This window comes from Strix uralensis, chromosome 1 (assembly GCF_047716275.1).
Source record: "Strix uralensis isolate ZFMK-TIS-50842 chromosome 1, bStrUra1, whole genome shotgun sequence".
NCBI classification, from domain to species: Eukaryota; Metazoa; Chordata; class Aves; order Strigiformes; family Strigidae; genus Strix; species Strix uralensis.
Genome location: NC_133972.1, coordinates 79,246,131 through 79,273,919, shown reverse-complemented (window position 1 = coordinate 79,273,919; position 27,789 = coordinate 79,246,131). Strand labels below are relative to the sequence as shown.

The 27,789-nt window shown below is 41.0% G+C and overlaps 2 protein-coding genes across 2 annotated transcripts in view; one reads left to right on the top strand and one right to left on the bottom strand.

Annotated features, from left to right (window-relative positions):
- BMP6 (bone morphogenetic protein 6) overlaps positions 1–1,667 on the top strand; it is a 91,998-nt gene extending 90,331 nt beyond the window's left edge. The window contains exon 7 of the mRNA XM_074872247.1: positions 15–1,667. Coding sequence (XP_074728348.1) covers positions 15–164 — 150 coding nt within the window. The 3' untranslated portion in view covers positions 165–1,667. The remainder of the gene's footprint in view (positions 1–14) is intronic.
- On the bottom strand, positions 1,342–27,353 carry TXNDC5 (thioredoxin domain containing 5). Its single transcript, XM_074872256.1, has 10 exons — positions 27,009–27,353; positions 21,828–21,977; positions 19,004–19,109; positions 17,627–17,723; positions 15,199–15,314; positions 12,919–13,005; positions 9,900–10,040; positions 6,994–7,076; positions 3,692–3,821; positions 1,342–3,079 (listed from the first exon to the last, which is right to left on the bottom strand). Exons 1-10 carry the CDS (start codon positions 27,233–27,235, stop codon positions 2,957–2,959), a joined length of 1,260 nt encoding a protein of 419 aa, XP_074728357.1. The 5' UTR covers positions 27,236–27,353; the 3' UTR covers positions 1,342–2,956.
- Positions 27,354–27,789: the final 436 nt, after the last annotated feature.

The following is a 27,789-nucleotide window of genomic DNA, read 5'->3' as shown; positions in this document are numbered from 1 at the left end:
CTTTTTGGCAACAGGTTCATCTTATGAATCCTGATTATGTTCCCAAACCATGCTGTGCACCTACCAAACTAAATGCCATATCCGTTCTTTATTTTGATGATAATTCTAATGTAATCTTGAAGAAATACCGGAATATGGTAGTAAGAGCTTGTGGATGTCACTGACAAACAGTCTTCACATGGACTCTGTGATTCTACCGTGAACTTCCATACTACCTTCCACGCTTTCATGAACTACCTGACCTTGGAGAAAAAAAATAATTGATGAACCACCTTTTAGAACACCATGTATGTGCCTTGCGGGAGGAAGGGGTGTGGGAACCACACGCTGGGGCAGGAGCGAACCAAACTGCTGGACCTCCTACAGACTGACGCTATGCCACGGTGGCTGCTCAGCTCTGCAGAGCCAGGGTGTGCAAAGCAGCAACATGCCCACACGTGCTTTACTTGGCTGGGACGTTCTCATGTAGCAGCTTGGCCTTAGCAGTTGCTTGGATGTGTGCTGCAGTTTTACCAGATGGGCACCCAACACCCAAAACAAGTGAGGTTTGGGGGAAGACGAGGGGAGAGATAGGGAAGCTAGAGCAAAGAAAGTGGTGTTAGTACTTCAGACTTAGAGCATACATCTTGTACAAGATAATAAAAAATTCCTAAGGTTAGAAAATTGCCTTTTGTCTAGAAGGACCAGTTACTACACCTAGACTGCTAGTCTCCTCCTGAAATCTGTCATGACAGTAAGCATCTTAAATTGTGCCAAAGCAAATGTTTCAGTTCTTTTATGCTCCAAGCACAGTTTAAGTCTGATCCTGCAACCATAAGATGGCTCAGCTGCACCCTGTGTTAGAAACACTAGAGTGACCTCAGACCCTGGCTGGTCTTTCCAGTTCACTGTTTGACTGAGCAATATAACTTTATACACTTGTTCTTCTGCAACTTCCTTCCACTCCCCATGCAGAGCTGCCTCATCTACTACCACTTGCCCAGGAAGGAAGTCGGGACACTTCTACAGCTGTAATTCAGACGTAGAAGTTTAGGGGCCATTCATTCTCTACCAGGACAATTTATTTACAGGAAGACAGAATATCAACAACATATGCAAGTCTTTGGCCAACCCTTCCCCTTCAACTCACGCAACTAACAAACTGGTATAAAGGATACATTCACAGTGTAGCCGTGGTTTGTCTAGCAGAAGCTAATAGCAAATTGTTTTGATCAATATTAAACTTGTATTAAATGCACTTACCTCTAATTCTTGCATTTAAAAAGCTTCTTGTAAATACAAGCTATAATTTATTGCACTTGTCACTGTATATTCATTGTGCTGTATCATTTATAGAAAGACTGCTTTTTTAAAAAGTTTTTATTTAGAAAAATCTCAGTGTAAACAATTGTACCACTTTGATTTTATACAAGAAACTCATGAGATTGTGCTTCACTAGAAAGTTGTTAAAAACATGATAATAAAGGCTTCCTTTAAGGCAGAAGTATATACACTGATCTAATACATCTGCCAGTACAACACTTAACTTTCACTGTGGCTTTTTCACCCTTACACATTTTCAGATTGAACAGAATCAAAAGTTCTGGACAGACAGTGAAGTACCAGGACAAATAATTCACCGATTTAAAAGTTCATTTCTGTTTTGCCTTTTTTTTTTTTTTTTTTTTTTAAATAAAACCACACAACCTATTCCATATGATGGACAAAAATCAGCATCTTGACAGATCAGTCAAATTAGCCTGTAGCCATCCTCATTCCGTGAGTTTCTGTGCACACGAGATGACAGAATTCAGTCCTTGGTTTGCTTTGTCTTTTTGTATCGTGACAGTCTCTGCAGTCTAAATTCTTTGGCTTTCAATTATGTCTAACATGGAACATCTTACGCACCAAAGAACAGACCCATATTATAATCCAAGGCACCACAGAGTGCATGGTCCTAGCATTCAAACTTCGCAACGCTTACAGCTTGAAAAAAGGTTAAGGCTCAAGAAGAGTGGGGAACTATTTTACCCTACTGTAGAACAGCTGAATGGAAAAAAAAAAAAAAAAATTAAACATTGTACTACTTGTTGTTCTCTAAGCACTCTGAATAAGGAGCAGCCCAGCACAAAGTCTGAATTCAGGAGAGGGTAGGAAACATATGTCATCAGCTCTGAAGTCTAACTAACTGATCATTCAGTATTAACGAAGCAGTTAGTTATAACAGCGCCCATTCACTTTGGCTCTATAGAAGTAGAGCATAGTTACTCCTCTGGAGCTGGACAGAAGCAGCCTACAAAAATCTACTTGACACATGTACACTATGGCATCAGTAATGTTCAGGCACATGTTACGGTACCATCACTTTCATTATGGCTAGACCTCCCACGCTGAGAGGATTAACAAGAAACAACCAGCTCATGGTGGCCTGGTATCTTCCAAAGGTGTGTGTGTTTTCAGCCTCCCGTGACTTTCCATTTCTTAACCAGCAGCTATATTAAGACAAGTAGGGTTTAAGTACAGTTGCAGAGGCAAAAGTGACTCAACACAGCTGTAGCTTTTACCTTTCTAGTAATGGTGGCCAGTTTGTAAGGATTATTTCTTAACCAAATCTAACCTGAAGACAAAAATATTCTACTGGTGCCCTTAAGTTGGTTTTCTTAATGTATTTTAGTCTCAAAGGAAACCATTTACACTTCATTGCGGGAACGCAGAACTACTACCAATGCTGAAAATATTCTCAATTTGCACAGTAACTACTTGTTAGTTTTCCTTCACACACAGGGTAGCATGTCTTTAACACACACACACAGAGGGAAGATACCAATGCTTAGTACATTCAATTTCCTAAAAACAAACAAAAAAAATGCCCCAATCCCCACCCCCACCCCCACATACACTATTTGAAAATTAGCAATGATTGAAATCCCTCAGCTACTGTACAAAGACAGCCAGGGACGGAGCATCTGGACTTTTATCACAATTCATCCCTTGCCTGACGCAAGACAAAGCTATGCAGTGATTCAAGGTCTCTTGTTCCATTGTGTTCACCGACTTTCTTTCCACCTCGAAAAAGCAGAAGTGTAGGATAACCACGTACCTTCAAAAGACACACACACAAAAAATAAACTTGTTACTAATGTCCAAACTCACTGGTATCCTTCACTTGTATTTACCTGACTTGAAAAGCCACCAAATCCCTCTAAAACAATAAGCCATTTGAATTTTAAAAAAAAAAATTAATTACAAATTCAAACACCACACCAGAACTTCCAATGCCAGCCTGCAATTTCTGAACATTTGTAAGTGAATGGGATAATATATGTTCCTCTATGCTCTTGGAATGGCAGCTCCAGCTCTGTCTCTGGTTGTCTGCCTACCAGCACCAAAAGACTTTTTTCTCCTACAAACAGCACTTTCTGTTGGCTACCACAAGACTGCTTTGGTGCTTTCACCGAGGGAGGCTTCTTAAATTGGGGACTTCTTCAGCTTTATGCAATAATGAGAATAGCCAAGCCCAAACAAACAGTCCACAGAAGAAACAGTGTCACCAGGTGCTGTTCTGAACTACCTCTTTTTTTTTGGCTAACGGAGGACACAGCTGCACGGTCACCAGGCACCCGCAATGCAGCAGCCGGCTCGGCTGCACGCTGGAGCCGCGAACATTTGGTACACAATACTATCCCGTTCATTTCAGCTCTTCCACACTTACAGAAAATCTGTTGCAGACGTTACGTTCCACAGTGCAGTCTACTTCTGCTATTTTGACATCAGTCAAACCTGGAAATTGCTCTTTGGCAAGGTTCTCCCAAGTTGGAGCCAAGTTCTTACAGTGACCACACCTAGAAACAAAAGAGAGAGATTTATTTAGCAGATATACCTTCCAGTTTATCTCTACTGTCTTGCTGCAATAGCTGTAAGCTTAAGTAGTGGCCTTTCCTATCCCCTAATGATTTGGCCCTCCAGCTTCCTTGCACTATTATGTCAGTAAATGAGCTAAGAAAATGAGTGATTTTATGTAAGTTAGTTAAGCACTGAAGCAGTTTCTGGCCTTTGTTAGTCTCAGCTGGAATGGTATTCTGGATGTCAGTGCATTAACATTTTACCCTACAGAGGAATATGAAGCCAAATAAAGATGAGCACAGAGAATATTTAAATGGGGAAAAAAAAAAAAAAAAAAAGATCGCTTAGAAACAAACATGTTTTAAGTAAGGCACAGAATTCTGTAGAACAAATTACGTTTTCAGGTAGCATATGCCAGTTATTATAAAGCTACATAGCCTGAGTTTAATTATTTAAATGAGATTTTAATTTCCCTATTAAATTTCTTCCAGTTCCTAATGGCCTCCTTGACCAATGTAGCATCGCCCAATGCTGGAAACTCAGTTTTAATAGAGGCATTTGTCAACACAGATTCTGTTTTTATGAAACACCCCAGTAGTTTAAGGCACTTTTTCACTGAAGGTGAAGTTTAACCACTACCACTGTACTTTCAGGTGGATCCACAGTGGAATTGCTTGATAGTCAACAAGCTTCACTTAGCAGATGGGAAAAAAAAAAAAATTAAAAAAAAAAAAAATCCGGCCCTATTCTGATTTGCATTAAATAGAGAATCATTCCAGTTATATTATCAGTAAGACCAAAAAGCCTGTTTCTGTTTTATTCCCTTATGTCTCTACAGAAATGTGAGAATGCAGTCCACAGAGTACACACAATGAAACACTAGTGTCAAGAGAGAAAATGATACTGTAAAATGGCAGGAACTATCGTGAAGTATTAATTTTGTTTGTATTTTGAACTTCTTACTGCCTTCAAGAAGAATTCCCAAAGCACTTTAGACTTTAGAGCTGCATTGCTCATTCTATTCTAACCCAGCTGCACCTTAATTGGGTTATTAAAACAGCCCCGTAATTGCCTTGAGGCTGGATCACGGCATTTACAAAAATAATGAAAGATGTCTCAGCAGAAGTTTTCTTAATGCAAGCCAGTGTGTACTTAAACCACCTTGTTAATACACAGTGACAGTACAAAAGCATTTCTGATCATGCACAAAACCTACTAGAACAGGATGATTCTATGCTTACTATGCAAGTTAACATTAATATTTATCCAAAACTAACTGAAAGACCGACCTAGAAAGCAACATAATAGTGTTTGCTGAGCCCCACATAAGTTAATCCACTTGGAAGAGAAAAAGGTCATTTATATGCAGAGCACTACAACTGTATACATAGGCTTGACTTTCAGAGATAAAACTACATAAATATAGGAAGTATTTTCCTCAACGGTGGCTTTCTGAATATTGCAGCCAGGGAGCACACACTGGTTGAAGAACATGACTCTCTGCATCCTGAACCACCATTTCTCAGCCTGCCATCCAACACTGATCATATCATCTGTGAGATCCAGCAGCACCCCATTAGAATCCACAAGATAAGGAGACGGTTAAAGTGCAGTATTATTACAAAAAGTTAATTAAAAAGGCAGCATTTCTTTATCTCAAACTTTTCCAGAAAAAGTTTGTCAGATAAGCTCCTACGTATGCCAACAAGCCCTGGGTTCAGAAATCAGACTAGAAGCTGATTTGCACACGGGTGTAAACTGAATCTACCAGCCAGTTCTGCTGGTGGTGTAGCAGCAGCACAGGCACAGACGCAAGCTCAGTGAACAGAGAGGATAAAGGGAGTGAAGGGGGATGTGTGTGTACGGGCAGGGTATTGGTGGCAGATACTTGCCCACATCCAAAAGCACATCTTTCAGACACATAAGAGAGCATAGAAGTGGCTCTCAAGCAGCAAACCACACTGCAGTAAAAAGGGTGACAACACTGGAAAAGACTGCATCATTGAGATTACATAAAACAAAACTTTCCCTGGTACTTCTTGCCTACAATAAGAAACACATTCATGCCTACTGTCAAAGTTAAGCTGCAATATTTTGATACTCCTGAGCACATTTAAATATGGGTTGCATTTGCCTGTGTTGCTTTGTAATGGTGACCTTTTACCACCCCAAACAAAAGATCCTTTTATATTTTATATACTGCATTAATGGGATGGCTAGTGATGAAATCAGAGATGTGTTATCTTTCATACAGTGAAATACAGCTTAATTTTAATCTCTCCCACTACACTAGGCTTCCTTTTATTGGCTAAGAGACTGGGCAGTAGATGAGAAAGATGGCATACAAGTTTCATAAAATTCAAGCCAGGCACAAATAAGATGAAGTCTATAAACCAGAGAGAGAAACATAAAACTTTCTTCTTGTCTCAGAAAGGGAATAGTAAGAAAAGGGGGAAAATACTTGTTCTACGAGTTTGTAATACTGAAGTCTTAACGCAGCTTGGGTCCCAGGCTCTGCTGGATATGCCAGTAATAGCAGATGCCAAATAGGACTTTTCCCTTCTGCCCAGTGCTCTCCATTGGGTGTCTACACCTACACCATCTGCACTGGACATTTCTACCTGGGGTCACTATAAGAATGTATACCATGGAATATGCTCTTAAGAACATCTCAAAATTGTCACTTGTGCAAATTTTTTTTTGTCAGTTATTTGAAGAGTAGCAGCCAATTATCCATAGCTCTACAGTCTGTACAATTCCCAGGTGTTCAAATAAGGCTTCCAAGAGAGGCTGGTTGTGGCAGGAGAGGGCCCAAAGGCCAGCATGCTCTCCTTTCTCAGCACTGGTGATACACTCCCCCCACCTTACCCTAATCAAGGGACAGAAGCATGCTAAGCCTGCAAAGGCTTCACTCTTTGTTCCCCAGCATTACCTAGAGGCTGACACAGTAAAGCTTCTCTGTCAGCCTTCCCACAGAGAGGCATCCCAAGAAAGCTAAAACAGATTGAGTGTTTTTGCTGTAACTCTTGCTAACACACACATTCTTCAGTTAATTCACGTTTTAGATCCAGACTGCAGTACTACACACAACTCAAAAGACCTACAGCAACTAGTGCATTGACAGCTTAGACCAGCAATAATCATGAACAACAACAGGTACGAACTTCTTACCATGGAGCATAGAATTTAATAAAGGTGATCCCCCTAGCAATGGTTGCATCAAAGTCTTTTTCAGAGAGAGGGAGCACTGCAGCCTGTTTAAAAAAAAAAAAAAAAAGTCAAAACTTTTTGAATATATAACATCAGGCAAATGAGCTTTTAGCTACCTGAAAGGGAAACTCAAGCTGGAAAAGATAATATTATTGATAATATAAACAAGAGTAGCAGCAGCACATCTCACTTTTATCCCTCGGCTACTTTCCTCCCCTAGAGAGATGTAGAGAAGTGCACATTTCACGCCGAAGCTCATCCATAATTGGAGAAACAAACCATCCCTATTTTCAGGGGATTTGCCTGTATCCAAATTTTTAGTTGCTGGGAAAAAAAAAAAAAAAAATCACCATTTTAATACACTGTGATGCAAATGTTTCAAGGAACAACTCTGAGAGGAGTTGGCTAAAAGCACGTCATGGCCATCTGAGAGTTTAATGAGGTATTTAAAGCATATTAGCGATGTCTTGACAGCTGTTCTCCCTCTGCTATCCGTGCGTTGCATACACAGAAAAAACTGCTACCCGAAACACGTATTTGCCTGTCAAGAGGACATCACCACACCATGCTTGTATGGACGCCAGGAAGAATTTTTACTCTTGATAACATCAGGAGCAATGGCATGGGAGTGATGGGAGGATAGCACATTGCTTACAGACAGTCTCATATGAGAGCACAGAACCGTAACAAACTTCATTTTTTGTGCAAGACCCTTGAGGGTGGGAGGGATTAAAAATAAAGAAATCTCATGCCTATAAAAGCTTCAAATTCAAATGAAAGCAAAAGAAGAACAAGAGCGCAACTGACAATATTACCAATTCTACTTTAAACCCAGTAAGAGTTTTATGAAGAGAAGTCAAAAAGAAACTTGAAATGACAAATTATCCAGTACTTTTAAACATTTCTGTAAATAACTGCTAGTTCATGAAATTAAGTTATTTCATTAAGTTGAAGTGTTATTATCTCTAAAGAATTATTTAGAAATTAGAAATTATACTTTCTAAATATTAAATGGAGGAAAAAATGAGCAGTAAATATGTATTCTTCTATTCTGGATTTCCTACATGGATATTTAAAACAGATGTTTCAAACATCATTTACAATCTAAGATACCAGATCTGAAAACCCCATAAATAACATCTTCCCCACGATCCACACAGTAAAACAAATTTTAAAGATCTGTAGATAACTATCAGAATAGCAATGTGAACTATATAACCACAAAAAAATTGTAGTATCAGAGACCTCAGCTGTAGGTTGGTTTCTTAAGAAAAGACATCTTAAGCAATCGCATAATCTGAGCATCTGCTGGTCACTCTACCTTAATCCATCTGGATCATTTTTGAGTAATTTTAGCCATGTCTAGCAGGAGAGAAGTCTCATGGACATAAAAGCACAGCTTCTGAGAAAGGGCTGGCAAGTACTTGGCCCATGTAAGACATGGGGCAATCCATGTAGGGGCTAAACACTGGGACACAAATTTGGAGTCAGAACTCACTGCTTTTGCTGCCTGTGGTATCAGCTGTGGGCTGCTGATGGTAAATACAGTCAGTGTTTGCTGGCTACATGGGCCAGCTCCTTGTTTCAAAATTCATAAAAACAAAACCAGAACCATGGTGTCTGAAGATGAGTGACCAAGAAATGGCAGCATCCAAAGCTGCAATGTAAAGTTGCAAAGACACGTTGAGTCCTACACTGTGTCTACTATTATTTGGCAAAAAAATCCCTGCACAATCCTTTCCTGTTTGTATGTGTGCTGGTGCATGCAAGGCATTAACTGGGAATTTGCATCACATGTGGTTTGTGTTATTTCTATAAAAATAGAAAGACAACTAATTATTTTCTGCATTGTACTAACACCAGCTTGTTAGGATCTTCCAAATATGAGGTCAATTTAAAAAAAAAATAATTTGAGGGGTATGAAAACTGCAAATCTATATTGTCTATAATGTTTTTGTAAGCCACTTTATGCAAGATGAGTAATACTGCTGGAAAAGTCAACCGGGAAAGGTAATACTCTCCTGTGAGAATCTGCATATAAACTATATTTATATTAATAATATTGATGCTTTTTAATTAAGTTCATTCTATATCACAAGGGAGCATAAATCACCGTCCCTTTTCTAGGCAGAAGTATGTTTTCCACATTTCATGAAAAAGTATGCTTGAAAACCATCCTTAATTTCTCAATTTTACATTCAACCTCAAGAAAAATGGCAGATGAAATGCTGAAGTGATTAAAAAAGTCAGAAAACTAAATGACATGAAGTACAACTACGAAAGGTGATAAAGTTATTCCTGCCAACATTCATAACCCCTGTAGCTCCTACAACCAGGATTAGCATAAGCCTCCAAACCCAAGGTGTTTTCTTGTTACCTTGCCACATTTAGATCAGTCTTCATAATCTTTGCTTGTTTGTTGTTTCTGCAGATAGTCTGTAAGTGTAGGACCCTGGCTTTTTTTAGGGGCTTAGCAGTGTGTGCCATCCTCCTGGGTTCAAGTGAGAATCTTGCAAGAAACGTTCCTCTCCATAGCAATGAAATACGCTGTCATAGAGACTGAGGTGCCAGCAGTTCCACAGATCAAAAAAGACCACGTTCATGCCATTCTATCTAAACAACTTCTTGCAACCATAAAGAAGGAGCCAGATTTTCTTTTTCCTTCTCCAATTCATCAGGTTAGTAAAAATATCACTAGGATTTATGGTCTGATTCCACTCATTAATTACTAAAAAAATAACCCGGAAAGTATTTGGTACAGTTTACATCTAGAAATTGTCAAGCTATCAGAGAAACCCATGGAAGACTCAGGCTGCTGAAACAGTTTGAACTCTTTTAATATCACTGCATAGTGCACGAGCACTTACCTCAACACGAGTGGGCTCTGCAGGTGGCTGCGGGGCTTTGGCAGGTTCATCTGCTGGTGGCTCTTTCCCAGAGCTCTGCAGTTGGGAATCCACATACTCTTTTAAAGAATCGAAATCCCTCTTCCCTTTGTACTGGTCACCCTACAATTACGAAATAGTTCGTGCAAGTGTTTATATGCAAATAAATAATTAGCAAATAAATACTTACCAGAAAAACATAAGATTGCCAAGTGTAAGTATATTCATAATAAATATGATTATCTAGTCATTAAACCTCTCCATGGCATTCCATTCACCCCACATCTTAGCATTTGCCATAGATTTTTCTGTACCAAAAGGGAACAAACTAAAATTTCCTTGAAATGAAAGGTATTGTAGAAATGTAAAAGCAAATTTTAGAAACTTTTCCACTTTGACCTTTATCTTGCACCCTCGTCAGCTTTTTCAAGGTTTTATTTTTTGGAACCTAAAGCAAGAAACAGTAAAATACCCATCGCTGTTTGGTGGTGGTCTGTGTTACTCTGTCCAGTGCTTTGACAGGACTGAAAGACGACTTGCATGTTGCTTGACTACACAGTCGCTCCTCTGGCCCACACACTTGTCACACATCCTCAGAAAACCCAAACAGTAAGGCAATGCTCTCTGGGCGCCCAAGTTCACCTGGGAGCAAGAGACAAGCTGCCTGCTGTGGGGCAGGCATTTCCAACAGCACCACGCTCATAAAAGTTAAGTCACATTTTTGAACCTGCACATAAAGCCCTCAACCAGCTAGATCTTTGAGAAGCCACAGTTTGCCTTAGATGCTTCCTCATATCTCAGGTACTTTCACAACTCTATAGAGAACAAGAAATCAGAGCACCCTGAGCAGTTTCTACTCTCAAATCCACTGTTGGCCATCTCTAAACTAGCTCTTGTGTGACTGCCCTCACCACTCTCTGCAAAAATTCTCCGTTCAAAAGAGAGATGACATATACATTTTGGATAGAATTCTTGAGTTTTGGTCCCATGAGGTGTGGGCTACAAGACGTATCTCCTCTCACAGAAGAGGAATACCCTTCAAGAAACAGCATATAATCTTCCATATGTTGGAAGTAAGAATAGACACCTTCAACTCCTTCCTATACCTTTGGAACTCTTTCTACACACTTTGCTTCTTTTGTCATTGATAATGCTACTTGTATATAGCCACTTTCCCCACACTGGGTCTAAATCACAAAGGAATTAATCTAAGGTGATGCAAGAAGCCTGTACCTGCTTGTTTATACCCATTTCAGCAGGGCAGGGTCTGTGCCCATTCATTTCTCCCAGGGTTTCTGCTGCATCTAACCAAGAGGGATGGTGTGATGCCAGACTTCAGTTGTGACAAAGGCAATGATGTTATTATGGACAAGGCTGGATGGCTGAAGCAGTTCTCCTCCTCCTCCCCCCCTTACTGAACAGTTAATAACAACCAGAGGGATTTCCAGGAATTTCTGGGTCAGATTATTGGAAAGTTGTTGGGGTTGTTTTGTGTTTTTTGAAAATATATTGTATCAGCCCACGAAGGAACATGCAATTCTGGTAGCAGTATACCACCAAGGAATACCACACTGCCAATGGAGAAAAGCCATTTTGATGTCAACAAAAATACATTGTTCAGGCTAATGGCTGAGATTCAGCTTTACCAAATACAACAGCAGTGATCTGACTTTTTCTTTCATCACATTCTTGATTCAAATAACTCTGAGCAACTCAAACTTCAATAATTATTAAGGGTCAAAAAAAAAAAATCTGTCTTGTCGAGAAAAAACACAGCTAACTTTTCTAGATCAAGATAGTATGGTTCTGGCGAGGTATCTTGCCATCTGTAGCTATCTGAAAAATAAAATCAAGCAGGTGGAAAACCATTCTGGAGAAACAGCAGAACACTCCCTGTTCTTCAGGCTCATGTCATACAGAGACAAAAGTTTAATTAACTGAAAACACCTCTAACCTTGGACATGCCACCACATTTGACTTGAGCACTCCCTCAGCTTCCAGTTCTGCTTCTGACACGTGCTAGGCACCGCTGCTCAAGCAGTAACAAGGCTGTGTATTTCCTGTGTGAATCAGGCTGGGATTCAAAAATCCAGGTGCTGCTGCATTTAAATTCCCTGGAATGTCTGATCTTATAGGGGTGCTTATACCAAACCTCACATGCACTGGTATGAACTCATGGCCGCTTTCTCTTTAGAGTGGCAGAAAACTGCCACAGGCAACAGCCACTAAACTGGACTGAGTAGCAAAACTTCTATCTCTGATACTGTAGATATTCAAAGAGGAATGCAAGATGAATGCGGCAAAAACCCAAAGCCCTTAAAAACTTAGTGGGTAAGAGCTGGAAGAGGAGTCCTGGGTTCTCCGCTTGCAGACCTATTTTTAATATCCATTTAATTTATCTTGGAAGTGTGAAACATATGATAAGTAACGCTACTATTTATAATATGTTTATTTGCTGCTGTGAATGTACGTGGTATTTATAAATATTTTACTTCCCCACAACTTTGGAATATTTTAATTCCTTGAATTGATACAAGGAAAAATGTCAGCTGGGCCCACAGGACTCTCGCTCAGTGTCATATGAAGTGTTCAGATTTCTAAGAAGGAAAATTTGCATCGCTTATCACTCAGCAAATAGGGACCTCTTTCAGATGAGAACCTTCTGACACACACTGTGAAAATTACATACTTTTTTATTATTTCTATTTCATCTACGTTTTTGTGTTCCAAAGGAGGTAAGGGATTAAGATAAATTAAACAGTAGCGTAATTGCAGATACTGCTTACAGATTTATGAACATCATACTAGTTATTTGCAGAGTACAAAGAGCAAAAAAACTCTACTTTCATCTGTGGGTGAAGTATAGCTCTTGCACTACCCAACTGCTCTCTCAAGCAGACTTTCACATATGTCCACTTGATCTTTTTTTTCCCAGGATACAAGCACAGTCCAAGTATTCAGAAAAAAATGGTTTGCTCTTTTGCTGAGCTTGCAGACTCACCTTTTCACCATTCCTAAACCAGAGGAGTGTAGGATAGCCACGAACTTGGGTTTCAGAGCAGATTTCGTAATGCTGGGTACAGTCAACCTACATTTTGAAAAAAAATATAAACCATTCAGTGCATAAAATATATACAACAAGCATCATTCCCTCCCTTATGTGTAAAATCTCAGAAAAATATAGGAACAAGCAATACATGGCTTGGCAAGACTCAGTACCAAGTACAATCTTAAGAATGATTATGTCTGCCTTCCAAACAGTGGTTTGGTTGTACAATTAGAAGGCTCTGTGCGAGTGTGATTTTTTTTAGGAGGTATCGGGCAGGAAGGTACAGATAGCAGTAAGTAGTAACAGCTACAAAGAACAATAAAGACATAATTAAATATTCCAGTTAAAAAGTACTTGGTATTCTCAGTGAATAAAACCACTGCATGGACAGTAAGACACAAAACGCTAACGTGAGAGAGCTTTAAAGTGAAGACACAAGTGATTGGCTCATCCTTTTTTTAAAAGACTACTCTTTAAAGACTTCAGAAGACATGTCGAGAGCTAGCAAGTTAATTTTACTCCAAAGGAAGTTCCAAGTACATAGCAACTTTCAATTCTAATGTCATAAACCAATTTGTAAAGTTACCGGTTTATAATCTTTTTTGAGGAAGAAAAAAAAAAGATCACTTAAGCATTGGAGCCTTTGCTCGACACAGCACTTGGATTTTGAATTTTACATTAGAAACACTTTGCTCCAGACCACTGAAGATCAATTCTAAAGATTAAACAGCATCCTGCAGTAGGTATCATTGCTGTTAAAACACTATTCCCCCAGATTACACGAAGGTCATGGTTCAACCTTCTTAGAAACAGTTGTGTTTCCTGTTTACTTATAGACTTAGAATCTTAGCCAAGACACTTCTCAAATAGTTTCACAAGGTAAACAGTTACACAAAATTGACTAGGCATCGGGACAAATCTTAGTGACTTTGTTAAATAGCAATTATCAGTTATAGTAAACATGAACAAGACAGATGAATGAATAAAGCATGTTTCGGAAATTTATTGTTTATTTTTCTCTGGGTATCAGAGAATGATAACTTCAAGAAGATACTTTTATCAGACAGCAAGCAGGGTTCTCAAAAAGTAGATCAGCAAACGCAACATTTGGTACAGACAGCATAAAAGGAGCAATAGCCTCTGATATTTTATTCTCAGAGGGAATCTAATTTTATATCCACTAGGTCTCATAATTTTATATTTATAAATATATATATATATATGTCTTCTCTGAAGTTCAACTGTGTTGACCTGCTCTGTACATCTGCAGCGTATCTGAATTAGCAGATTTTTGAAAGCATTAAAAATATTTTTTTTAAAAAAAGCAGCCAAGCTCATCATCCCTAGTAACAGCTGAAAGTGCTATGAGGGCAGAGGCAGGAGAGATAGCTGGGATTTTGTCCCTCTGCAGGGCTGACAACACTGCTAACTTTGCAGTCTTTCAGATCAGTGGAACCACTCTGAAAGCTTAAGGACATGGAAGTCGAGCCCAGCCAGTTTTCCACCATTGGCAAATACAGAGGGATTCACATCAGGAGCCACCTGGACCGAGGTATGGGTCAGCAAATAAAGCCACTAACTGCAGTTGCCAGACCAGCTCCATACCTCTGCACAGGAGTCACTCCCTGTACAAGTAACAAGCTCCCATAGTAAATACACCACAGAACCTGGTTATCAACCCTAAGGGAAACAGTAAAGCAGGACAAGATACCAATTTTTAACGTGGAGGACTGCCTGAAACCTTCAGAAAGTTCTATGGGGGTAAAGAGGAAAAAAGGAAACCAGCCAAGAAATAATTCATCATAAGGAGCCCTGCAGGTCTAAAGCTTGCTAAGGAATCCAATGCTCTAAAGAGCAAATTAGAAGTCACATTCCCACTCAAAATAAATACTGAAGTCTATCAGGTTCTGACAAAGGGGAAGCATAATAAAAAACAAATCTTAAAATATTATTCCCTGCATCTGAAGTATTAGACTTATTCCCATCTCTCTCTGAAACACAGGGAGCTAGCTGTGTTTTAAACAAGTCCTTTCTTAAAATGAGGGTGTACTGTCAACTGTGGATATGCGAGAAAAAAAAAGAATTCCAAAATTAACATAGAAATTATGACTACAAAAGGATTTAACAGGTGACAAAACTATTATTTGCAAATCACAGCACAAAAAGCATGATACTTGGCTGAAACATTAATTCACACAAAACACATTTTCAGACTAAGAGCACTTCACCTACCTTGCCAATCTTGACAGCTTCCGAATGCTCAAAGGCTTGAGCCAGCTGTTCCCAGGTTGGGGCCAAAGCCTTGCAATGACCACACCAAGGGGCAAAGAATTTGATAAAGTGATTACCTTTTAAGTCAAAGAAAAAAAGAAAAGAAAAAGATTTAACTCATTTGGAATGAATTTGGCTGCAATTAGAGTAGGTACTAATCTCAGACCACAAATTTATCGCGGTATTTCCCGAGTTAAAGATAGGAAACGCTGCGAATCAAAGGCCAGGACAGAACACTTCAGCAATTAGGTTTTCAATACTGTGTGCAGTCCCACAGTGTTGCCAATTTCCCTGAAAATCCAACAGTTTCACAAACTCAAGCCAACAAATCCGATATTAAAACTGATATTTTTAACCTATCCATTTGCTACAATGTCAATCACTTGCCCTATTACAGAACAGAAAGAACCACCAAAGAACATGTATTTACAACAGCATAAATGAAAGTAAGTATTAAGACTTCAACTTAAACATTTCTTAGGAAACACCACTGCATTAAGTCCATGAACTACCTAAATAATTTTGTTCAGTTTTCCATTCTCCTTCTTCTGCCTTGCTCTTTATATTTTCATGCCGACTATACAGAAATCGCTGCCCTTAGATTTTTGCTGTGTCTTATAGAGGAGAGTCTCTGTACTATCTCCTACTAATGTTTAGTTTAAAAGTATAATCTTATTTGCAGATTATCAGAATATGTGATTTTCTTCAATTAAATTACTATTAATTCAAGATGCTGCATGCTTTTGCACACATCAAGGCAAGGCTCTGTTAATACGAAATAAAAATGAACTTAAAACAAGGAAAAAAAATTAATTTGAGGGAAATGCAACTGGAGAAAAGCTCTTTTAAACAGAATTATTCATAATCCTTTGAAGACTGCTTTGGGGCTGATATTACTAGAATTCATTTCTCGTTTGAGGGCTTGTTCATAAAAGGAGGTCAGAGGAAAGACATCACAAAATAACGAAGAAATATAAGCTGGAGTAGTGATGTACTCTAAGTTGCCTGGTCTGCACATGGAAGACTTTCAAACTGATTTGACATGCTTTTCTTTGGTCAAGTAAACTGCAAACTGAAATTTCTCATGAAGGAATAAGAACATCTAGTCAAAATCAGCTATTCTATACCACATACTCTGATATACTCTCCTCCCTGATAGAAAAAAAATGAAAATTCTTTTTGCCCTAGAGGACCAAAAAAGTAAAGGGAGACTTTTTAAGAACAAAAGTCAACCTTCCAGCTGGAACTGCTAAACCTCCTGCTGAATTTAAGCACTGAATTTCTTGTAACTGAAGTCAAAAGAGGGCAACAGCTTTACAGATGATCATAAACCTGCTCAACCATCGAATACCACCATGAGAATGTCTCCTCTATGAATGCCAATGGATACATAATAAAAATATTACAATAAAAATATTAAAACATTTACTCATACACTAAAATTAACTTATCTTCTCAGACTGTGAAGTTTTTTAATGCTTAGCATCTCCCTGATGGCTTAGAGAAGAATCCATGAAGAATTTTGATGTAATTCTGTGCTAAGCCACACAGGCTGAGAAATTTTGTTAGCTGCACAAAATGCTCTTTTACACTTGAAAATATTTCTGATCAGTTAATGGTTACTTTAAGAAGCTCTAGTATCTACCTCGCTGGTGGTATCACATGGGCACAGACAGTTAATTTAGTCCAGCCTTTGTTTTTTAGGAAAACAGATAGAGATGGTAGGATCATCTGTTCTTAAGGCAGCCCAAAGTCTGTATTACAAGATTTTGCTCATTCTCTAAAAAAACCCCACCATGTAGGGGGTAAAATTTCCCACGTTAGGTGTCACTCCTGGCATTAATTTTAAAGCTTCCAGACAAAGTATTTTTAAAAATGGACAAACAGGTGAAGTGTTTTGCCCACATTAAATTCTGGAGGAAGGAAGCAAAACAATATCAAATAACGGGCCAGACTGGAGTGGGATGGGGGCTGTAAGGAGGAAGCAGGAGGAACAGGAGCCTGGAAGTCAGAACAAGTCAGCACCTAGGGAAAGAGGAAACAGGACTTGCAAAAACATACAGTGAGTGGTAAGGCTGTGACTGAGCAAGGAACTCCGGGAAAGAGGCAGTTTGGTTGAGCAAGCCCCACTAGCTTTTTCTACTTGATTAGGGGCTTTAGTTTTACTGCTTTCTGAGTGGAGTGCCATTCTTAAACTTTCTTACAGTGTGCCATAGGTAATTAAACTACTGCATTTTTTACGCAGTCTGTAGTTTCATCCTCTTTCACCAGGTGTTACCGGAAAATGAAACTGGGAGGGAGGTACCTTGAAAACTAACACTTCTGTTGCAGACCCACCACTACTGATGTCTCTAAGCAAGTATCTCTTGCTTATGAAAAAAACAGTTACCTTCTGCTATGTGCATCTTAAAATTGTCTGCTGAGAGCTCATACATTCCCTGCTTAGGTTCAGGAGCTTTTGGTGGTTCCACATCAGATTCTGGATCCTATTCATGAGAAAAATTAACTTTTATTTCTCTTGTACAGTAAATACACAATACTTGATTCCTGTATCACACCTTCTGTAGTAGTGTTATAAATCCTGTACTCTGAAATTTTAAATTCCTAAAGCAATGTCCTTACTTAGCTTGATTCAGGTATCTAATGTTTCCAAACAAACAACTATTTGAAAGCCAAATGTGAAAAAGACTACCACACAGAAAAGAGGTATCAGTCACAGGAATAACAGAGTTTTCCACCGTGCTGTGTACTATTGTCACAGAGCACAGTAACTGTTATGGCATTCATCACATCACCATATATATCAACACACTTAGATTACATAACAGTTCCTCCATAGCATCACGCATCAGTCACATCTGCCATCACACGAGTTTCAGTGGTCTTTGGGCTATTTAAAAATAGCTAGTGAAAAAGCTATTTTCTGCTCCCCTAAAGCAGGAAAGAGGGACCTAATAGCTCCATGAGGGCAACAACAGTAGGAAAAGAGCAAACACTTTATAGCTATAACTTGCAGCAACCCCACTGGCACTTCAGCAAAAGCAAGCAGCTACTTTCTAGATACTAAGGTCAGAGCTGGAAAGAATTTTTTAAAAACCTCAAAGTACATTTCTTAAAATAGTTTAGCATTTAATTATTAAAAATACCATGTTTGCTTAAACATAAACACGTTCTAACTGTGGTTCAGCAATCACTAAAGCTTTATCTCGATTAGAAACAGCAATCACAAATCTAATTTTATGCAAGGCTTGACTACTATATGTGCATGCTACCCCTAAACTCAAGGGTTTTCATAGTGATGGTATTAGCTTAACTTACCTAACTGATTATTTTAAACCCTTTCTTTAGGCTATAACACTATCAGATAGTAACTGAGCTAAAGATGGCATCCATGTTTTAAGAGGTAATTAAGCTCAACACTAATGCAATTTATAACATATTATAGCTAAATTGCTTTTTTTTTTCTAGAAACATTACAGCCTACAGGTGTCAACTGAATTGACACTAAGAATTGTATGTTAGAATGTCAAAATGCTAAACATTAAAAACTGCATTATGTACTGTAGTTTTAAATACAGGAAACAAAGGGCAGGTCATGGGCTGACAGCTTTAATTAACATTCTGACTTATGTGGAAGCTGTTCCGTATTGTTACTGCCACCCGACCTTTATTCTCAGGAGCAGATCTCCTCCTGGAAAATGAAACCTAACCTATAGAAATGATACATAAGCAAGTCTGCAGGAGGGAATATTTCCTTTTCACTTACAGATGGCTCCTCATTTAATTTCTCCAACATCCAGTTTTCCAGTGCCTGGAAGTCCCTAGGGCCTTGGTATTTCAGAGGTTCTTGTCCTGGTTTAAGAAGCTTTAGGCTAAAGGATCAAAAAGTAGAAAAGAGTGAGGCAAAAATTTTCACACAGGAAGCATCCTCGGAAAGCTAACATGCTTTGCCAATCCACAGCAATGCAGCTGAGGCTGCATTAACAGCGTTCTTGACTATTAACATCAGCATCAGGCATCTCCCTCAACTTAAAGGGTCATGGCTAGAACTTAGGACACTTCATTCCCATGTAAGCTTTTAAAGGAGATTTTAAAAATAGCAAAAAGAAATATTATGTTAAAAATTAACATAGCCTAATATTACTTTGATCAATAAGAGCAAATAAAACATCACAGCATTCAGTTCTAAGGTAAGTCATTCATTATGCCTATGAATCCTACAGTTTGTCAAAAAGCATCAATTTGGTTTTGCTCGTCTCCCTCCATCATCAAAGGAAAAACATCCAATGCTTATTTTCCCAGGAATTTCTTTCTCACATTTCATTCCCTGACTGCTCTTGGAATGTAGGACTTTTCACGTGGTATTAAACTGATTAAAAACATGCTGAAACAAGTCAATAGGACAAGGAGATAACTGACTGCTTGTAGGGATTCCAGACTTCATGATTATAACATCTAATAATTGCTATCAAAACTTTTCCATAAACTACCTAAAGTTTCTACTATTAAATATTTAAATTAAAATTGGAAATATATTTGGCAAAGAGGCAATATCGACTTCTGACCTAGTCTTATCTTTTTAAAGCAAATCGTAGTTTCAGATACTACTGTCACCTAGCCCTCAGTTTCCCTAGCCAAGCTGTCAGTTTGTACTTCCTTTTCTTTTTCTTTAAATATTTTTCTCTCTCTTCTTGCTCCACAGTTGGAAAAAAAGAACATATGAAAGTGTTGAAAAACCACATAATGCAAATACATTCAAAAGACATGGGAGCTTCCACTGTCTTTTCTATTTAAGATATTCTTGAATGTTCCTTGTGATAATAGAAAGTCAACATTTTTCTGAGCGAAAAAACCCAGCAACTTTGTAATAAGAAGAAAATAACAACAAAGAAACAGAAGAACACCAAAAATGCACCTCATGGTAAAACTTTTGAAGAGTAACAACAAGAAAAAAAGAGAAGGTATCAGTTTAAAGAGCCATCTGCACCTTTATTTTCTTCAAATGAGGGTAAGTTTTCTCTAGTTCAGTTGAGAGAGCATTTTGCAGCACCAAATAATCCTGAGACAACAGTACTAAGGAGCGCAGGGACCTGCTCAGCCAGCGTTACTCTCAGGGGGATGGAAAGGGGATGCAGCCTTTCCTTTGACAGGTGTTTGGAAAAGCAGCGCAGGGACCAGCACATCCTGGACTTGCGACAATCGCTCTGTGCCTGAGGAAGCGGCGAAATTTCCCTTGCTGGAGGTTTTTAAAAACAGGCTAGTTAAAAACTGACTCAGACAGGAAGAGAATTGATATCATGAATTCCCCTTTATCTCTACATTTCTATAACTAGGAGATGACTGCCTTATCATTTATACTTTTCAAGTAGATGAAAGCGAGCACTAACTATTCCTAGGTATTCAACGACCTTAAAGGGGAGGAAGGGGAAGCAATTACGCATCCATTCATGTTTTCCTTATTCAAAACCTCTGCCACTCTTTCTATTTTACAAGGAATAGCACCACAATGTAATCTACTCAAATACGCGAAGAAAATCAATGCTCACTTTTGGGGCTATTAAAACAGAGTTGTAATATTCATTGTCTCTTGGTATTTCTAGGGGAACTAAGCCACAAACTGCCCTTAAGGACAATTGCTATTTCAACAAGGACTTTACTATTTATAACTCTCAACTTCTACTCAGTCGCAGTCATCTGTGTCAAAGTGGGTGCAGCCAGGAGCATATGTCAAGTTCAGGCTGTTGCTGGGGTCCACAGTAACGCTAGACAAAGCGAGCAAAGGGAAGGAAACTGAAAAATACAGGCTGTGAAAGGGGTACAGACGATTACATTCTCCACTTATCCCCACTAAGATGAGTAATCAGTAAAGCAGTTGAAATGATCCCATCCATTTTTGCAAGAAGCTTGAAAGACGACACAAGTGAAAAAAATCCCTTTGCTCCTTTTTGGCATCTAAAAAGGGAGCACGTGTGTCTAACCCAAAAGCACTATCCAGGCTGACCTCATAGGCGGAACATGATCTAGAGTATCTGTCAAAGCTGAATTAGTAAGGCATACTAAATTTAACAACCTTAAACTCCAAATGAATCTGAAGTTCTGTACATCACCACTGCTGTGCGAAGTGATATTATTTTCATTTCATGAGGACCAAGTTCATTCAAAAATTTAAGAGATCACCTATACATTAATTATGAATGGTGCAGTGTACTGACAAACATGTGACAAGTTATTTTTAAAAGCATCGTTACCAGAGACCAGCTCTATCACGCATATCATGGCTGTATAATGTACTGTTGCTTGAGAAAGAGATACTCTCAGAGAAAAGGACAATTCTGGACTTCATTTAAACACAGACATCTTCCAAGCATAAACCAGTTTCTTAAAAAAAAAAAAAAATAGTAAGAGTAGTATGTATCACATGATACTTGGCAACATGATAAAAAGGCTTAAAATGAACATATTGAGATTCAAAGGGCTACAAAGAAACCTACCGAAAAAATATAGCTTAGAAGTTAGCTTCAACAAATTGGCAGAGGATCATGGAAAACTAAAAAAGAAAGAAACAGGAGCAGACATCCTTTTATACTTACGTAGGGTATCCTCGGACGCCAAATTCAGAGCACAGTGGAGTATCTGTAGTACAATCCACTTTAACAACATAGACCTGTGCGTTTTCCATGTTGTTGTATTTATCTCCCAAATCGTTCCAAGTTGGCTGGAGACGCTGACAGTGTCCACACCTGCAAGAGAAGGAACAAGATATTTGCTTAATAGTTGCTCATGTTTAGAGGGGAACGAATCTATGGAAAAGTCATACGCAGAATGGTCAGAGATTTTCATAAATTTAAAAATAGTTAAGTCAAAAATCTTCCATACTCGAGCACTGTTACACTAAGCAACAGTGAATACTATTAAGAATTGTAGGACACTGCAAACATCTCACATAAAAATCATCAAGAGATGAGAACTGCTTGCTACTACCCTTTTACATTACAAAGCCTACTGAACACCCCTGAACTTAGTGAGGCTATTAAGAAAAGCACTCTCAGTCTTCCAGCTTTCTAGAAAAATCCTGCAAGGCTGTCTAGCTTTCTTTCCACTCTAACATTTCAAAATACTGTATATTTTAGCAGCAGGTAAGAAGATAACAGTTTCTAGCCTTTTTGTAAGGCCACTTGTGCTTGTGTATGTCACAGGAATTGTAACTTGCAAGTCATGAAACACATCAGGACTCATTTCTGAACAGGGTTTCTCAAAATCCTCCCATACTGTGCTTTGCCCCAGCAGCACACCATCAACTAACTATATCTGCATATACACAGAAAACTGGCCTCATACAGTTGCTATAACAGCAGCTTCCCAGAAGCAGAAAATGGCTATTATTCTTCTCACTGTTTTCCTAGTCTTTCAAGTCTATAGCAATATCCTATTCCTGTAACTATGATGAAAAATTTTAAAGGAAGGGATTTTCATTTCTCTTTAATGGCTGTTTTTGCCAACCCTCCAAGACATCTAAAAATACATAATTGGATTAACAGAAAACATTCTCAACCTGACCATATGAAAGCTGTTATTGCCCTTGGCATGACCTAGACACTCTACTTTGCAAGTAACAATTAAACCACCATTAGGACTTTGGAGGAAGTTGCTCCCATTTCAAACAGTTTCACTTATACAACTGGTTTGGAGTCCACTTGTAGAAAAGCTGCATGGATTCACACCTTTCTGGGTATCCTAACATCATTAAGGCAAAAAAAAAAATAACCCTGAGATTTACTTTAACATAAATAATGTCTTCTGACCTTAATAAGGTCCTGTTACAGTCGGGTGCAGTGGGTCACACACAGTCCCACTATGTGGGGGAATATGACATCCCATGTGATCTTATTCTGAATTGTCATGGTGAAGGGATACAATGTGTTATTACCAAAATTAAATATTCCTTAAATATTTAACTTCACACTGAAGTCCCTCCGTAGTCAACTCTTTCATGCAGCTTGAATTAAGAGGAGGATTTTGAATTCCCTGGTCCCTTCCCCGAGCAGTTGCAGGGATTTTAAACACCAAATGAATACTGACGGGTGTTAAAGAACAGAGCATGGAAAACTAGGTAAGGCAATCGCAAGTAATTAACCCTCTGTTTTTTAAGTACAGAGCAGAGCTGCCTTATTCACATTTAACACCGTGATCTCTGCTATACACCAAGTTCCCCTTTCCCTTCGTTCTTCAGATTATGAGCTAAAATTTAAAATAAAGCAGGAAAAATGCTCATACTGAATCAGTAATCAACCAGTTAGTCATTTCCGGTTTTCAAAAAAAATAAATCAGTGTTACACATAAGGAAATATATGACAAGACAGTCCCCAGAACACTTTTCTGAAATTCATAAGGTGACCTGCAGAATATATAGAAGTCAAAAATAAAGAAAGCAAGGCCATGGAATATCACATGCCTCCCTTAGCCCCATGTACCTGCAGTCTTCCATTGCTCCCACTTTACATTACATCAGTGGGGCTGGAGGATCAGCCAGTTCCACCACTGAGGACAGTGGAGACCTGGGCATCAATGAGGAGTCCTGCTCTTCCCTCCCTACATGGGCTAGGAAGGTGCAGCATCCATAATCTCTGTTTACAAATGTAAACGAAGATCCAAAAGAAACCAACAAGGCTGTAGGAAAGATCCACCTTTCTGAAAAAAACCAAACAAAACCCTGCTTCTTGTACACCACTAAGGTCAGGAGGTATGTATGAAAGGACGTTATTTCTAAGAGTTTGCAGACAGGTTGCCCATTTTAACTCTTGAGCAGCCATGTGCCGCCAGTGCTCGTGCCTGGAGGTTATTTTGCTGTGGCAGTTATCTATAGTGTACAAGGCTGCTCTACCTTACACTGACAGGTCAGTGCTCCTGCCACAGTATCAGCGCTTCTCATCTACAAAACTGGATGGCAGACTTGCTGGGCCATGACAAGAAGGAATGTAAAGGTACATAAGGGCCATATATGTCAAAACTACAGGTACTGATAGGCCCTCTGCAGTCAGCAAGAAACACAGACACTTCTCGAGGCCACCAGTGGAGCTTGAGCTCTGCAGCTAACAAGGGCAGCGCCACAGCAAGACACAGCACAAATCACTATCCAGTTAAAAAAGTTGGTAGACCCAGGGATAGACAGGTATAATGGCACAAGCAGCACATGACCAGTCTCGCTCTGGACAAAGGAATCCAGCTAAGGTAAAATCCACTCAACAGAGTTCAGTTCAACAGCAACAAACTCTGGTAATCAAGTCTGCTTCAGTTCAGCGGACATCCAGAGGTTTACCAAGAGACCATATACATTGAAAAGATCTGTAATGGTCAAAATAATGCAATGAAACCAGTTATGTGAGATTCCTTCCAACTAAAGCACCAGGGGAACCTTGTTCCTCTGTAGACACGCAACTAGCAGCGCCAACATCTTAAGAATATCTAGTGCCATTGAGAGAGTAACCTGCTCATGCTTCTGTCCCTTGCAAAGTGTAGCTACCAAGGAGGACACCCTGATCATTGAAAAACTGAGACATCTGATGGCAAATGACTTGGAATGCTCTCTTTTTGGAGTAGCCCACAACATTTGAAACAAATGTAGAACCTCATGTGTACCACCGCTGTCTGGGAGTGAGGCCCTAGGAACATTTGTTTCAAGAATCTGGAAAAGAAGAGTTGTGTTGGCTCTAACCCAACTCTTACTGCTAGCATTCATGATGTAACATCAGCAGCATCCATAGCAATCTGAAAGATGATCCCAGCTGAACATTGGGTTGTTTGCTAGGCTTCTCCATTATAACTACAAGGAGCAGTGCCAAAACGCATGCCTCTGCGAGAAGCATCAGGAGATTAGCACATTAACATCAATAGGGCAAGAGGCTCTAATATAGACTCCTGGGCTGTCAGGTTGCCATCTGATCCCACTGACAGTAAAACAACTGGTATACATAAGCATCTCAAGCACCTGGATGTTCCTTTTGTCCTTCTCTTCCCTTTGGACCCGGAACCTGGCCCTGTTGCTGCCTGTCAGGAGCCAGAAGTCCAGGCCAAGGATCCTGAAGCTGAGACCCAGAGATTTGAAGGAGGCAAGAAGAACGTCTCAAGAACCTGCAACAAGTCTGGGAAACGACGCTGCTCCCTCACACTCAAGTTGGGCAGAGATCCTCAGCCCTCCCAAGGGCACAGCATGGTCCAAGTTTGCAAGGCCAGTGCTCTTTGATGCGTGCTGAGGATGTGCAACATACACCGGACTCTGCAAGAGCCCATTTGGCACAGGGTCTCCTACAAACACTGTGCCAAGATAAAAGCTCATCTGGTTTTAGGGATGCCTGTGAAACAGTCAGTCAAAGCTTGAACAGACACAGGTATTATCACCTGAAAACAGAACAGAGCAGAAGCACTCTTGCTCTGCACAGGCATTCCTTAGGCCTTACAGCACACTCAGGCAAAGGCCCTTCACCAGCAAGTCAGGCGTCCTCCACTTTTGTGATCTTCAGAGAACAAAGGAAGGCATCTGCTCTTTCAAGCTTTTGCTCAACATTTTCGTATTGCATAAACAAGTTGATGTTACTAACAAAAAAAGTAGTAGTTCCTCAGTTTTGAAAGGAAATCCTTTGCTGCTGTTGATTTCAAAGAGCGTCATGACTCACGTATGCCTAAATGGCACCGTGTGCCAACGGATACCTTTAGGATCAAAACATAACTTTTGCACATTGTTCCCTTAACTTTATTTTACTTAAATTTAAGAAAACTTTGAGAAAAACAAAAAAACCCAAACAAGCAACCCTAAGAACAAAACTCCCAATGACGTCTACTGGGTATCTCTAAGTCAGATAAAAAAGGGTGGAGGAAGAGACGAAGGGAAGAGGAGAATACGAACAACCACTAGAAAGGCCCAGAGATGAGAAGTACTGCCCTCTTGACAGCTCTAACATCCAGCACAGCCCTGTTCTCCCACTCTTCTCAACCCTTCTTGTGTCAAATGCACCGGTCCAGGACAATAGCACAGCAGGTCTCTTGCAAATCTGAGCACTCTCCAGCTCTGCTACAGCTACCTGCAGCCTCGGGGACACGGCACGGCCGTTATACTGCTTTCACTGCAAAATTATCTTTACGTTTCGTGATTGCAAAGCGAATGTGACTTCTGCAGTGAAAGTATCTGTGAGACTGGGGGACACGGGGCATGTGACGGCCGCCAAACTGCAACCACTGCCACAGGCTGGGGCCACACGCGACTCTCGGTCTCTCTGAGGAACGACGGGAACCCGGGGAGGAACCGGAGAGCCGCCGGGGACCGGGGCTGCCCCGGCTTGTCTCCCCACCGCCCGGCGGATCGACTTCGCCCGCTGGGTGCCCACGCCACGGGGCCGCTTCGGGTGCCGCTGCCGCGGGCCCTCGGGGAAGGGGGCGGCCACCGCGGGCCGGCCCGGGCCGGCTGAAGCCCCCGACGCGGCCAGCACGGCGGCGGAGGCCCGGGCCAGGCACACGCGAGGCTCCGGCTCCCCCGGCCCGGCCCGGCGCTCCGCAGCTCCCGGCTGCCATTTCACGCGTGTCCCCCCCCGCGCCGCCCCCGGGGAAGGCGCCCGGCCCGGCCCCGGCTGTTGGGGCTCAGGGCGGCGCGACCCCGAGGCCTCCCCGGCCGCCGGCCCGGCCCGGCCGCCTCCCGCCGCCACGTCAACGGGGGAAGAGGCGGGCAGGAGGGCGCCGCGCCGCGCCGGGCCGGGCCGTGCTCCGCCGCTCCGGATACCCACCACGGGGCGAAGAACATGACGAAGTGGGGGGCGGCGGCGGCGCCGTGCCGCAGCATCTCCGCCCTGTAGAGGTGCCGCCCGTGAGGGTCCGGGTCCGCCTCCGCCGCCGGGGCCGCGTCCGGGCCCGACTCCGGCTCAGCCCGCCCCGGCCGGCCGCAGAGGACGGGGCCGAGCACGGCCAGGGAGAGGAGGCGCCACCAGGCCGGGCCGGAGCGGAGCGGAGCCATCGCAGCGCCGAGAGAGCGAGCGGCCAAAGCCCCGGGCGGCTGCTGCCGCCTCCCGCCCCTCCCCGCCCCGCCCGGCCCGGCTCCGGCCCCGGCCCCGGCCCCGGCCCCCGCCCCCTCCTGCCGCCCGCCCCCACCTCCCTTCCCCGGGCACGGACTGGGCCCGAGGGCACCCCCGGCACACGTGGGCACCCTTGGGACCCTCCTTTCTGAAAAACAAAAGTTCTTGTTTAAAAATTGAAATAATATTCTGTATATATTTTATTTTCTTTATATATAACATATACTATCTAAACTTATATATTAATTATGTTAATATATCAATTCATACTTAAAATTGACAAAATTAACAGCTTTTATGTGTTTATATACACACACACACACTACGATGAAGCTTTTCTGACTTAAATCGCTGACAAGGCGGGCAGGGTGGCACCAGCCCGTTAACCCCGGTGCCGTGCAGCCGGGAGGAAGCCGCCCCCCCGCCGCCCCGGCCCTCCCGCCCCGTGCCGTGCTCACCCGGGAGCAGGTCCCCGTCCCTCGGCTCTCCGGCCCCG

Bases quoted from the DNA above. Each gene is read 5' to 3' on its own strand.
- TXNDC5 (XM_074872256.1), bottom strand. From the start codon at position 27,235: ATGGCTCCGCTCCGCTCCGGCCCGGCCTGGTGGCGCCTCCTCTCCCTG. The intron at 10,041-12,918 runs GTGAGTCTGCAA...TCGTAATTGTAG, and splicing joins GGTTTAGGAATGGTGAAAAG to GGTGACCAGTACAAAGGGAA. The intron at 7,077-9,899 runs GTAAGTGCTCGT...TTTTTTAAACAG, and splicing joins CAGAGCCCACTCGTGTTGAG to GCTGCAGTGCTCCCTCTCTC.